Below are 13,946 nucleotides of genomic sequence, written 5' to 3' on the forward strand. Positions count from 1 at the left end.
GCTTCATCCCTTCCCATCCAAGTTTCACCTATTGCCTGACATTTCTCTCCTCCCCCCACCCCAGCTTTCAAATCTTCTCCTCAGCCTTTTACCTCCAGTCCCGCCGACGGATCTCGGCCCAAAACGTCAACTGTCCCATAGATGCTGCCTGGCCTGCTGAGTTCCTCCAACAGTTTGTGTGTGTTGCTTGGATTTCCAGCATCTGCAGATTTTCTCTTGTTTGTGAAACTATAGGCCAGTTAGCCTAACCGAAGTGATTGGGAAACTGTTGGAGACTATAAATTATTTTAAATTTCTGGGATTGCACATACGGATTGCTATGTTTACTCTGATTGCAAATTTAGATGGAGACGTAACGTAACGATTTTTACTCCTCATGTATGTGAAGGATGTAAGAAATAAAGTCAATTCAATTCAATTATTAATGTTCAGGTTTCAAGGTATTTAGAGCCTAATGATAAAATAAGTCAAAATCAAGATAATTTATATGAAGGCAAATCTTGCTTTACGAATTTGCTAGAGTTCATTGAATAAATACGAAGCAGAGTGTACAAAGGAGAGACAGAGGATGTCATTTACTTGGATTTCAGAAGGCGTTTGATATGTTGCCATACATGAGGCTGCTTAACAAGATAAACTCCAACGGCGTTACAGGAAAGATACTGGCATGGACAGCGGAATGGCCGACAGGCAGGGGGCAGCAAGTGGGAGTAAAAGGAATCTTTTCTGGTTGGCTGCCGGCTTTCCTCAGGGGTTAGTATTGGGTCCGCTACTTTTCAGATGGTTTGTTAATGATTTAGATCATGGAATTGATGGTTTTGTGGCAAAGGTTACAGATCATATGAAGATAGGTGGAGGGATCGGTAGTTCTGAGGGAGCAATGCGATTGCAGCAAGACTTAGACAAATTAGAAGAATGGACAAAACCTGGCAGATGGACTACATTGTTGGAAAACATATGATAATGCATTTTGGTAAAAGGAACGATACTACAGACTGTAATCTAAATGGGTTGAATGTTTAAACTTCCGAGTTTAATGTGGCATTATGCTGGCATCAATGTTGTGGGCCGAAGGGCCTATTCCTGTGCTGTTCTATGTTCTACGCAGGAACTGAGACAGTTGAAATCCTGAACCACCTGCTACCGAAGTTCCTCTGTCTCTGCTCTCTTCTACACCACCCGACCTGTAATCGGCATGGTTTTCAAACTTGTATTTCAAGTCACAGACCGGTAGCATCTCCCCTTTCTCCCCTTTCCACAGACGTTGTCTGATCTGTACTCACATCTACACTCCCGTCCTTCTACAGCTGTGCTGCAGAGGACAGGCCAACATGCTGCATATCTGTGGCGGACTGAAAGGCCCTACAACGGGTTGTCAAAACTGCCCAGTGCATCACCGGCACCCCCAGCCTACCTTCTATCAGGGACGTACATACAGAAAGGCTCCGGAAAAGGGCCAGCAGCATCAGGAGGGTTACCACCTATCCTGGTATGGGCTGTTTGCCCCTCTCCGGTGAGGGGGCAGACTACATAGCATGCACAGAAGGGCAACCAGACTCAAATTCAGTAACTTTTCCCAAGCAGTAAGACTGATCAACACCTCCAACTGTCAAAGGCGGATCGACCCGATGCAATAACGCAAGGTACCATGAATTCAATAAAACCATAATATGGGGGGAGTTACAGATGTTCTCCCAAAGAGACAGTGCCCTCCCCCGAACACAATTCCACACAATTTATAACAGCAATCATTACAGGAAATATTATAATTACGTGAGTTAATACAGTTTTAGAATAATTTCAATCACATGCTAAGATACAATTAGATGTAAAATCATTATTGGTTAGTTATAATTATTCCTGCCAAGGCCAGCCTGGATGCAGCCAAACTTGCTCATATTGGTACCTCCCCCTGACATTTCCCCCTGCTCTCGAACATGATGTCCCATATTTAGTTATGCCTTAAGATGTCCATTCAATCATACCATACCCATATTTAGTTATGCTAAGCACTTTGACCGAACATGCCTTGTGCGTCACCTGTTGCTGGGTGGAGTTCCTTTCTGACTGATCAGTAACATAAGGTACCTATAAGACTATTGTTCATAAGCTAATCATACCCCTTAATCCATTCCCCCATCTACCTATCCTTCTACCTAAGTTTACCTTTCCCTTCATCACACAGACTAAGCCTCCCCTCCATAACTGACAACCCCCACTCCACCACCACCACCTGAGTTCAGAGTGACTCCTGTACCGTATATATTTATATTTATTGTGTTTTCCATTGTGTTCTTTATCTGAGTTTCCTGTGCTACATCAGATCCAGAATAACAATTATTTCCTTCCCCTTTTCACTTGTGTATCTTCAATCTTGAATCTTTTGAGTATTTGCAACATGGACACTTTCGGAGACACCAGACTGCAGATCTGCGTCTCGAACCATTTTCTGGAGGAACTCAGTAAGCTGAGCAGCATCTGTGATGATAGGGGGTGGGGGGGGGGATTGTCTGCATTCTCTGTCAAGATGCTGACTATCTCAATCCCCTGAGCAAGACAGTGACATTTTCTCCCCCAACAACTCCCACCCACAGTGCAGGAGCTAATCAACAAATATACTTTGTGCTTTGAATCAGTGACGGTATGAGGGGGAGCTGTGGTTACCAGTCCTGTTCCTTTGACGGAATGCCCACAACCCTTTTCTCCATCTCCATATCAAACATCGGGCTTTCAAAGTTCCTCTACAGGAACGAAGATAGCTCTGGGTAATCGTTGTTTTCCAGTACAGGACAGTCGGTGGTCAGTAAACTACCAGGGCAATACGCATCTTCACACCACAATTAATCTGGAAATGTGATGATCTGGTGTTTATCTGGACCAGGCCTCTCTATCCAGTCAGGAGTCTGTTAATAGAATTTACTGTACGAGCCTCCATTGATGAATCCAATTAATGAAATAGCTTTGAACTAATTCTTGAGTACTTAAATACTGAGTTCTGAATTGAGGCATCTAAAAGTTTGTCCACTGTCTGTTCCCATTGAAGATGTTCAACAGAAACACAAGGAGACTCTGCGGGCAAAAACTGAAACACTGAGAGTGAACACAATCCTGATGAGGGAGAAGGTGAAGGTTTTCCAACTGGTTGATCGATAGGCTGAGCTCACGGTCATTTCTACTGTTCGAGATCGGACACTGGTGGAACATGAGCTGCTGGCAAGAGGCAGAGACCACGAGGAGTGGAGAGAGAAATATCTCCGTGGAGAGCTGGAAAAATTCGGGACTGAAACATTGTTCCAGAGCAGTAACTCCAAATCTGGGAGCTCGGCAGCAGTGGCTGGAGCCCCGGGGATCGGGAAAACAACGATGGTACAAAAGATTGTTTACGACTGGGCCACAGGGAAAATATACCAACAATTCCAGTTTGTGTTCAGTTTCAAATTCCGGGATTTAAACTCCATTAACCGTCAAACAAGCCTGATGGAACTGATTCTGGATCAGTATCCTTACTTTGGGAATATCCTGAGAGAGGTCTGGAAGAACCCAAAGAGATTGCTGTTTATATTTGATGGTTTGGATGAATTCAAGCACAGAATCGATTTTGCTGACAGTCAGAGAGACACAGAACGCAAGCACCAGTGCCCAGATCCCGAGTGCTGGTGTGAAGTGTCTGACATTGTGTACAGTTTAATCCAGGGCAAGCTGCTCCCAGGGTGTTCAGTGCTGGTGACCACCCGCCCCACTGCGTTACATTTATTGGAAAAGGCTGAGATCAGTGTCTGGGCTGAAATCCTGGGATTTGTTGGTGAGGAACGGAAGCAATATTTCATCAGGCATTTTGAAGATCAGACGGTGGCTGCAGCTGTTTTCAAATACATGCAGGAGAACGAGATCCTGTACACCATGAGCTACAACCCCTCCTACTGCTGGATCCTCGCTCTGGCATTGAGCCCCTTCTTCACACAAAATGTCAGGGACCCGCAGAAAGTACCCAAGACCATCACCCAACTGTACTCCTACTATATTTACAACATCCTGAAAAACCACGGCCGAGAGATCGAGAACCCCCGTGAAGTGTTACTCAGGGTTGGTCAGATGGCCTTCAGAGGAGTGTCCGAGAAGAAGATTGTGTTTACGGATGGAGATTTGATCAAGTACAATCTGCAGCCTTCCCAGTTCCTGTCCGGGTTCTTGATGGAGCTTTTGGAGAGGGATGATTCTGGCCGGTGCGTGGTGTACACATTCCCACACCTCACCATCCAAGAGTTTATAGCTGCAGTTGCACAATTCCTGACTATACATCCCGGGGATATCCTGAAATTTCTCACTGAAGCCCACAAGACGACAGATGGGCGATTTGAGGTATTTCTCCGTTTTATTGCTGGTCTCTCCTCCCCACTGACAGCTCGGGGCCTGGAGGAGCTTCTGGGTCCATTTCCTCATCAAACAACCTGCCGGGTGATTGACTGGGTGAGGGAGGAGGTTAAACGCCAGAGTGGTAACACGAGGAGCGAAGCTGGTAAAAGGAGCCTCCTGAACACATTACACTACCTGTTTGAGTCTCAAAATTGTGGGCTGGCTCAGGCCACAATGGGATCTGTGGAAACACTTTCATTCAGTCGAATGCTACTGACCCCGATTGACTGCGCGGTCCTGTCTCATGCCATCGGAATCTGTGATACAATAAAACATCTCGACCTTTTGGACTGCCACATTCAGTGTGAAGGAATCCAGCGGCTGGGGCCCGGGCTGCACAAGTGCCAGGAGTTGAGGTAACTTCATTTGTCTCTCACTCTGTACTGTGATACTGTTCCAATTCAAGGTTATTTCAATGTTAAGGAATTTGGATGAAACTGTAGTGAATCAGATAGTAAAGAACTCTGTCAAATGAGCAGGGGATCTGTCAGTAATTCCCCAGTCAGGAAGGTTCTGTGGTTTCTTTGTGAGGGGATGTTAGACTTCATCAGATCAGTGAACAATGGCCATGAGTTTAATGGTCGTAAATGACAGGGATGGCAGTGTTTTTGCTGCCTGTGACACGTCCATTGACAATGCCCATGTCACTGTTTCTGACACCCAGGCCAACACTGATTGCAGCAGGTGGTTTGGAGATTTACACCCACTTCCCCTGAAGGTCAGTGTGCTGACCCAGTGAAAGCTATTGTCTCCCCCTTCCCATGTGTGACTGTCACCATAACTCCACCTGCGTCATTTTGCTCTTTACCACCATATACCCAGACATCACGTGGCCATCTCCTCTCCGATTGTGGGTCTCAGTTCAGGACAACCTTTCCCGCGCAATATATGTCCAGATCACCTCCCTAGTGGGACAGATACTTCATTGATCTAAAAGGGAATTACAGTGTTACACTGGCATTAGAAGTGCACAAACATGTAAGTATACAAATATGAGAAGAGAAGCTGAAAAGAATAAAAATTAAGCAACTGAAACAGTCTAACAGGAGAGAGTAATCACATCCCCGGCTACAGATTGACTTATTATAGAGTCTAATGACCGAGGGTAAAGATGACCTCATATAGCGCTTTTTGGAACAGCATAGTTGTCTTAGTCTAGTACTCAGAGTACCCCTATATTCAGCCAAGGTGACATGCAGAGATGGAGAAACATTGCCCAGAACTGCCAGGATTTTCCGAAGGGTCCTTTGTTCTACCACAGCCTCCATGTGTCTAGTGTGACTCCTATAACACTGTCAGCATTTCTGTTCAGTTTATTGATCCTGTTGGCATCACCCGTGGTGATCCCATTCTCCAGAACACCATATATAAGAGATTATACTAGTGACACCAGACTGGTAGAACATGTGAAGGAGAGGCCTGCATGCGAAAAATGAACGCTATCTCCTCAGGAAGTAGAGGCAACTCTTTCTTTTCTTGTACCCAGCCATGTGTTGGCTCTCCACTCTAGTCTGTCATCCAGGCTCTTGTCCTCACCACATCCACGTTCTCACCATCAGTAGTAACAGGGAGCCGTGAAGGTCTGGTCTTCCTATGGTATGTCAACATCTCCTTTGTCTTACTGAGTTGAACTGCAGATCATCTTTTCTGATTACTATCCTCCTAAGGGATCTCCGTACCCCATCTCCCATCCTCCTGTGGGATATCACTTCCCTCGTCACGTTCTTCCTGTTAGGATCTCTCTTCCCCATCCGCCTTACTTCTGTGTGATCTATTTCTCTACCTCTTCTTCCTGTTGGGATCTCTCAGCCTCATCCCCCATTCCTTTTAAGAGATCTCCCTCCCCATCCCACTTCCTCCTGAGAGATATCTCTCCCCATCCCCTTTTCCTCCTGAGGGATCTCCCTCCAAATACCCCTTTCTCCTCTGGGATCTCCCTCCCGATCCTCCTTCCTGCTGAGGGATTTCTTTCCCCATTCCCTTCCACCTCTGGGATCTCTCTCCCTCACCCCTTCTGCTAGAGGATTCTTCCCAATCCCCCTTCATCCTGAGTGATCTCTGTCCCAATCCCCCTTCCTCCTGAGGGATCTCACGCCCCCCAACCCCTTTTCTCCCATGGGGATCTCACTTTCCCCATACCCTTTCACTCCTGTTGAATCTCTTCCTCGATCATCCCGTTTCCTTTGTTATCTATCTGTTCCAGTGCTTTTACTCTGGTGGAGTCACTTACACCATCACCTCTGGACATTTTCCCACCCACAACTCCTTGTTGTGGGAAACAAAATGTGGTAAGTTTACAGGGACAGAACGACAGACTAAATTACTAACATTCGGTGACTAACCTGGAGCTGAGCAATTCCGATCAGTGATTATCAGAGGTTTTAATGTTTCCTCATATCTCCAAGTGATGAAAATCCCTCAGACCCACCGTTGGAATCACTTGATTCATCAAATTGTCTGTTTGAGTTTAGACTTGGGTGGAATGAACTGGGAGATTCAGGAGTGGAACTGGTGTCTGCGGCTCTGATGAACCCGGAGTGTAAAATACAGAAACTGTGGTAAGTACCAGACTGTGGGAGATTGTGTTTACCGTCACTGGGTGTCTAATACTGAACATTAATATGATCAGTTGTCAGTACCATCTCCTGTCTCTCTGTGTCCTGCCCCTCACTCTCTCTCATCTCCAGGCTAAACCACGTGGGTATCACCGATTCTGGTGCTGAGGATCTCATCTCCGCACTCAGTACAAACCGGTCACTGACAGTTCTGAACCTGAGTGGTAATGACCTGGGAGATTCAGGAGTGGAACTGGTGTCTGCGGCTCTGAGGAACCCAGAGTGTAAAACACAGAAACTGGGGTAAGTACCAGACCGTGGGAGATTGTGGTTATAGTCACAGGGTGTCTGACACTGACCATGAATGTGCTCAGTAAATGTGTTTTGATAAACACTGGGGATTTGTACCGTCTCCTTTCTCTCTGTGTCTGTCACTCTCACTCTCTCTCATCTGAAGGCTAAGGGAGGTCAGTCTCACAGATTCTGGTGCCGAGGATCTCTCCTCTTCCCTCAGTACTAACCGATCACTGACGGAACTGGACCTGAGTCGGAATGAACTGGGAGATTCTGGAGTGAAACTGGTGTCTGCGGCTCTGGGAAATGCAGAGTGTAAGATACAGAAACTGGAGTAAGTATCAGACTGGGAGGTAGTGACACCAGAGATACCACACTTCCCGGCCCCTCCCTGTTTGACCAGCTGCCTTCCAGAAAAAGGTCCAGAACACTAAAAGCCAGAATAAATAGACTGAGGAACAGCTTCTACCCCGGAGCAGTGGCCACCATCACACCACTCCCACAGAACAATGACTGAAACTGTGAGCACGCACATGCACACACAAGGACTCAAATACTTGCAATAGAGGCACTTTGGGCATTATTGTGATATTCCGGTGCTGCAGCAACTTATTTACTGCTACTTATGTAGTTAATACTGTTTTTCTATTACTGTCTTGTTTTTATCTACCGCTTTACTTAATTGCCTGAGAGGAAGCCAAACAGAGATTCATTGTATCTATGTATAATGACAATAAAGATCATTCATTCATTCATAGTCACTGGTTGCCTGACACTGAATATTAATGTGATCAGTGATTGTGTTGCTCATAAACACTAGGGATCTGTACCGTCCACTATCTCTCTACATCCTTCACCCTCACTCACTCTCATCTCCAGCCTGGACGATGTTGGTCTCGGAGACGCTGGTGCGGAATATCTCGCCTCCGCTCTCAATACAAACAGGTCACTGACGCAGCTGAACCTGAATGGAAATAAACTGGGAGATTCAGGAGTGAAACTGGTGTCTGCAGCTCTGAGGAACCCGGAATGTAAAATACAGAAACTGCAGTAAGTACCAAACTGTGGGAGATTGTGCTTACATTCTCCGGGTGTTTGACACTGAACATTAATGTGATCAGTAATAGTGTTACTGATATCGTCTCTTGTCGCTGTGTCCTTCACTCTCACTCTCTCACATCCAGGCTGTGGGGTGTTGGTCTCACAGATTCCGGTGCTGAAGATCTCGTCTCCACTCTCAGTATGAACCGGTCACTGACAGGGCTAAACCTCGGATGGAACTCACTCAAAGACCGATCTGCTCCCGCTCTCTGCCGCCTCATAGAGACCCTCCCGAATCTGGAGCGGATCGAGTGAGTGTTTGTGTTAATATTCAGTGTGGTAAAATATCTGCAGATCCGCGAGATATCTGCCGATACTTGTCTATGAGTGTTGTTGAAAAACTTTTTAAAAATTGATACATTTACGGGATGTGGAATGTGGGCGTCACCAGCTGAGCCAGGATTTATTGCTCACCCGCAGTTGCCTTTGAGAAGGTGGTGAGGACTTCTTGAAGCACTGCGGTCCCTATGGTGCGGGTATACCCACAGTAGATTAACCCCAGTCCCTGTTACTGATACTGTTTTATAAGCTGTTTATTTCGCTGATTGTTCCATCTGTTTCAGGCTGCGGTACAATCAGTTCAGTTGGAATGGAAAGGAGGAACTGAGGTCTCTGCAGGAACGCAGACCTGGACTGGACGTGATCCTGTGAACATCTGCTTGTGGGATGGGAAGATTTTACCCTCCCTTTTAATGGCAGCCCTGTAGATTTAACTCCCAATGGTTGTAATGGACCCTGTCTCCAGACAAGACCTCGGCGATGACTGAAGTGATCTGCAGACACGTAGTCCCACATTCCCTGCGGCGGCACAGCTTTCGCTAGATGTCCGGGTGCAGGTTTCGCCAGGGGGACCCTTGGGAATTACACCACGAGGGTTGGGAGTCTGGCCGATATAATACCTCGACAGTGACCCTGGATCTGCAGCAATCTCAGACGCTGCCCTGATGTGTGATTTTATAATCATCAGTTCCCCGATGCAGAATGACGGTGAGAAACGGGAGTGATTATTCAACCTGTCACTCGTTGTCACTGTTCAGTTTATTGTGAGTGACTCTCAGTAAATCGGCAGCAGCTTATTTATTCCCCCAAACCGGTAGGACACATGTTGTTTAATACATATTTGACATGATAAAATAAATTAATCTTCCTGTCTTGATGTCTGACCTGAGTTGTATTTGATGCATAGTGACCTGAGGTTACTGCTGACCCATGAACCACATTCACTGCAACAGTTGTCCTGAGCTCCTCACAGTGGCACAGCACAGTCTCACCTCCAGGCTGAGGGAGGTCAGTCTCACAGTATCGCGTCCCTCTCCCCGTCTCAGAAACTCCTTTCTGAAGAGGAAGGATGAGTGTAAGCGGTTTTTAGTTTCTGTACCCCTCTCACTGGAAGTTTTACCACACGTGGTTCCTGGTCTTCATATGGCAAACAGTGAAATTTACCGGGGTGGTTCCTCATCTGTCTACTCACCTGGAGTTTTACTGAGCATGTTTCCCAGCCTCTGGATTCTCCCTCCACAACGCTTGGAGTAATAACTCACAGAATCTGGAGGTGATTTATATTTATATGAAGTATATTTATTATTTCTGATAAACAGTCCTTGAATTCCAGTGGAGGGTGGTCAAGAGAGTCTTTCATTTCAGAGACCCCCGATTGAAAATGGTCTCTAGGGAGAAAACAAAGCAAGGATATAAAACGTTCACCTGGGAGGGAGGGAAAAAACTGTCTGAAGAAGGCTGCCAGGGAGAGGGTGCTGGGCTAATTGAAAATGTTGGTCATGGAAGAATCGATGGGCTGATTGACAATGGGCATCATTGCCAATCGATGACTTACAAAGTAGCCGAACAAATAGTGGATGTATTAGTGATAATTTTTCAAAACTTTAGATTCTATATTAGTTTCTGAGAATTGGAGGGCAAACGTAACCCCACTTTTTAAGGAAGGAAGGAGAGAGAAACCGGGGAATTATAGACCGGTTAGTCTGACTTCGGTGGTGGGGAAAATGCTAGAGTCAGTTATCAAAGATGTGATAACAGCACATTTGGAAAGCGGTGAAATCATCGGGCAAAGTCAGCATGGATTTGTGAAAGGAAAATCATGTCTGACGAATCTATAGAATTTTTTGAGGATGTAACTAGTAGAGTGGATAGGGGAGAGCCAGTGGATGCTGTATATTTGTATTTTCAAAAGGCTTTTGACAAGGTCCCACACAGGAGATTAGTGTGCAAGCTTAAAGCACACCGTATTGGGTGTATGGTATTCATATGGATAGAGAATTGGTTGGCAGACAGGAAGCAAAGCGTGGGAATAAACGGAACCCTTTCAGAATGTCAAGCAGTGACTAGTGGGGTACCGCAAGGCTCAGTGCGGGGACCCCAGTTGTTTGCAATATACATTAATGATTTAGACGAGGGAATTAAATGCAGCATCTCCATGTTTGTGGATGACACAAAGCTCACACCAGCCTGCGCCGCTCTGGAGAAAACAACACAAGTTTGTCCAGCCTCTCGTTATAGTTCATGCCCTCTAATCCAGGCAGTATCCTGGTAAGCCTCTTCTGCGCCCTGTCCAAAGCCCCGATATCATTCCGAAAATGGGGGCAACAAGAACTGTATGAAACACTCCAGATGTGGTCTAACTAGTTTTATGAAACCGTGTCACGAACTGTAACGTTTTAGAAACGAACCAGCAGCAATAGAGTTCGCACCGGAGTCTGGTTTTGATGTTAAAATCACTCTCTTTATTAGTATCTACTTATAATATTGTAACTTAATGAAATAAATGAAAGTTAACAGTGTTATGTGTAGATACGTGTAAATGTATCTCACAGACTATCGAGCGTGAGGGAACAAAGCTTAGAGTCTTGAGATGGTAAAGTAGGAAAGTTCAGTAATCCACGGAATAAATGATGGGACAGAGATATTTGTAATCCAGGGTGAAACGTAGAGAAAAGGCCGTTACTTCGACATAACCGTCGACGAAGTTCTTATCCGCTGAATCCGTCCAGATACGAGTTATCAGCGAAAGTGACCTGTCACAGGAATACCGTCTTCCCGGGGTTACCACACAACATACCCAGGCGAGGGTTAATACAAGATATTCCCAAATCCACTGTTATGGATTATACGAAGTGACAGCCACACACATTCGTTGTGGTTCCGTGTACCGATGATCAACGCTCTCTTGCGGGCATAGCAGAGTTCCAAGCCTCAGCTGCGACTAACTGAAGCGATCAGCTTTTCCGGTCTCTCTCTCTCTCTAAGTCTGACTGACTGCCTGTCTGCAGATCGCTCTCTCTCTCATGGTTAATCCACAGTCAGCGCTGTCAGCCTGTGACTGACGTCATAGTCCCGCCTCCTCACGCCGGCGCTCTTAAAGAAACAGTCACAGTACGACCGCAGGCTCGGAACGGCTGCAACACAACTTCCCGACTTTTGAACTCAATGCTTCAACTAATAAAGACAACCACGCCATTTGCCTTCATAACCACCCGATCAATCTGTGCAGTCTCTCTCAGGGAGCGATGAACTTGGAGTCTGAAATCCCTCTGATCATCAACACTTCTGGATTTTGCATTTAACAGTGTACTGTCTCATACATTCGACCTACCGAGCTGCCGAGATGATCATCACTAATCAAATCTCACTGAGATTTCTCAGGTCCTCTTGAATTTATTGCCAAGTGCACAAGTACGGGAAGGTACAGGGACAGAGAAATACTGACTTGTGGCAGCATCACAGGCAAGTACATTCGGATAACACACGGAACAGAAATATACGATTCTCTGTCAGTAAAACTCTATAAATATGCAATATGTCATTAACAATATAAAAATACATTGTGTCATGATCAATATTAAAATGTGCATTTGTGTCAATAACAGACTTGGAAATGTTGAATTTGGTCCCTGTCTCCATTCCCCCTGTAATCCACAGCCAGCTCCTTTGTTTTTGTCACAATGAGGGAGAGGTTGTTTTCTTGACACCACTGTGTCGGGGTGATGTCTTCTTCTCTATACGCTGCCTCGTTATTTGGATTCAATGTAGTGCAGCCAGCAAATGTAATTAGCAGATTGGAACCCGCCACTGCAGTCCCACAGTGCACTGAACTCTGGGGAACTCCAAACGCTACCTCCTTCCAGTCTGAAAACGACCCACTCATCCAGACACACACTACCGGCAGTTTATCGATCTCCAACGAAAAAGCCTAATCACCTACTCCCGATGTTCAATACCATTGCTGTCTCTGAGTTTACTACTGTCAAATGCCGGGAGGGACATAATAATCAGAAAGTCTCCAGTCACAGCCGTGTATATAAAATGTGATCTCAGTAGGTGTGTGGCGCATGCTCAGAATGCGAAGGAGACAGACAAACAGCCAAGTCACAGACTAATGAAGGGGAGGAATGATTCATTTTGATACAGAGAGAGAAGCAGAGAGTTTGATATTGTGCCTGATGCCGGAACTGTGGCCAGTTAGAGGATGAAGTCTTTTTCCTCCGCAACAAGGAGGGAACGACCACGTGTCCATGTCCGTGATCTGACTTGATCCATTGCCATGACGTTGATAGCCGTTTGACGTCATTCATCGCAGATACACCAACAACTTCGCCCTGGGAAGCGGCCGTTCAACTGCTCCGTGTGTGTGAAGAGACTCATTCAGTTAACCCACCTTGTCATGCTCCGGTGAGTTCGCAATAAATAGAAGCCACATTTCTGTCCGGAGTGAGCAAAGAGATTTACTCAATCATCCCAGCTGCTGCAACACCAGCAACTGCACGTCAGGGAGGAAGTTCAAATCATCTGTGTGTTAAACGTTTAACCATCACGGTGACTAAAGGCAGCTGCAGGTTCATAAGGGACTGTTACTGTCAAATTCTGCAGTTCTTGCGACTGCTCATCGCCCCCAGGACTGAACCCTGGTCATTGAGCATTGCAGGGGTCCGTTCTGCTGATGTTAGACGTAAACTAGACTGGTGTTTAATATTCTGAATCTGTGAAAGATAAATCACTTCTGTATCAAATTCCATGTCTCACTGGAGAGGCCACTTGGCCCATCTTGCTCCTGCTCATGTTTCTGTTCCATATCAGTATATGAAAATCTACCCCTGCCGTTCCCCTCTCACCCTCCCTGAGATGACAGGTTGCAACTAGTCACCACTCTATGGGATAGAAGATTTGTTACGTACCCCGTAACTGGGTGTTTAAACAGCAGAGGAAGAAGAATTCGTTGGAGTCTGGTGGTACCAAACTAAAGATGTTTATTTATAAAAATAAGCAAAACCATAACAATAATGCAAAGATACTTATAAAACAAGTTGGCAGTAATAAGCCTCAAAGTGTAGGAATAATATTAAGCAATAATAAACAAACTCTATTGATGTCTAGGGGTAAATGTATTGTCATAGAAAAGTATGAAGTTCAGTTCAGTTCATGAGTACTGATGTAGTTATGGTTGTTGTATTGTAATCGTTGGAGAGAGAGAGAGAGAGAGAGAGAGAGAGAGAGAGAGAGAGAGAGAGAGAGAGAGAGAGAGAGAGAGAGAGAGAGAGAGAGAGAGAGAGAGAGAGAGAGAGAGAGAGA

The 13,946-nt window shown here is 45.7% G+C and overlaps 2 protein-coding genes across 5 annotated transcripts in view; both read left to right on the plus strand.

Moving 5' to 3' along the window:
- LOC132390142 (uncharacterized) overlaps window positions 1–3,164 on the plus strand; it is a 22,769-nt gene extending 19,605 nt beyond the window's left edge. For 2 of the 4 annotated variants that reach the window (XM_059962750.1, XM_059962746.1), the window contains exon 6: window positions 2,389–3,164. Coding sequence is in view for 2 of the 4 variants with exons in the window: in XM_059962746.1 (XP_059818729.1) it covers window positions 2,389–2,471 (83 nt within the window). In the remaining 2 variants the exon portion in view is untranslated. The remainder of the gene's footprint in view (window positions 1–2,388) is intronic. The other 2 variants (XM_059962745.1, XM_059962749.1) reach the window with 2 other exon arrangements.
- LOC132390141 (NACHT, LRR and PYD domains-containing protein 3-like) lies at window positions 3,160–9,773 on the plus strand. Its single transcript, XM_059962741.1, has 7 exons — window positions 3,160–4,769; window positions 6,885–6,971; window positions 7,101–7,271; window positions 7,483–7,596; window positions 8,142–8,312; window positions 8,447–8,614; window positions 8,927–9,773. The coding sequence occupies exons 1-7, from the start codon at window positions 3,364–3,366 to the stop codon at window positions 9,012–9,014; spliced, it is 2,205 nt and encodes a 734-aa protein (XP_059818724.1). The 5' UTR covers window positions 3,160–3,363; the 3' UTR covers window positions 9,015–9,773.
- Window positions 9,774–13,946: the final 4,173 nt, after the last annotated feature.

Source organism: Hypanus sabinus, unplaced genomic scaffold (genome assembly GCF_030144855.1).
Source record: "Hypanus sabinus isolate sHypSab1 unplaced genomic scaffold, sHypSab1.hap1 scaffold_783, whole genome shotgun sequence".
NCBI classification, from domain to species: domain Eukaryota; kingdom Metazoa; phylum Chordata; class Chondrichthyes; order Myliobatiformes; family Dasyatidae; genus Hypanus; species Hypanus sabinus.

Excerpts from the sequence above, each read along its gene's own strand:
- LOC132390141 (XM_059962741.1), top strand. The coding sequence starts at position 3,364 with ATGGTACAAAAGATTGTTTACGACTGGGCCACAGGGAAAATATACCAA. Across the intron at positions 4,770-6,884 it reads CACAAGTGCCAGGAGTTGAG|ACTTGGGTGGAATGAACTGG; the intron begins GTAACTTCATTT and ends GTTTGAGTTTAG. Across the intron at positions 8,313-8,446 it reads TGTAAAATACAGAAACTGCA|GCTGTGGGGTGTTGGTCTCA; the intron begins GTAAGTACCAAA and ends TCTCACATCCAG.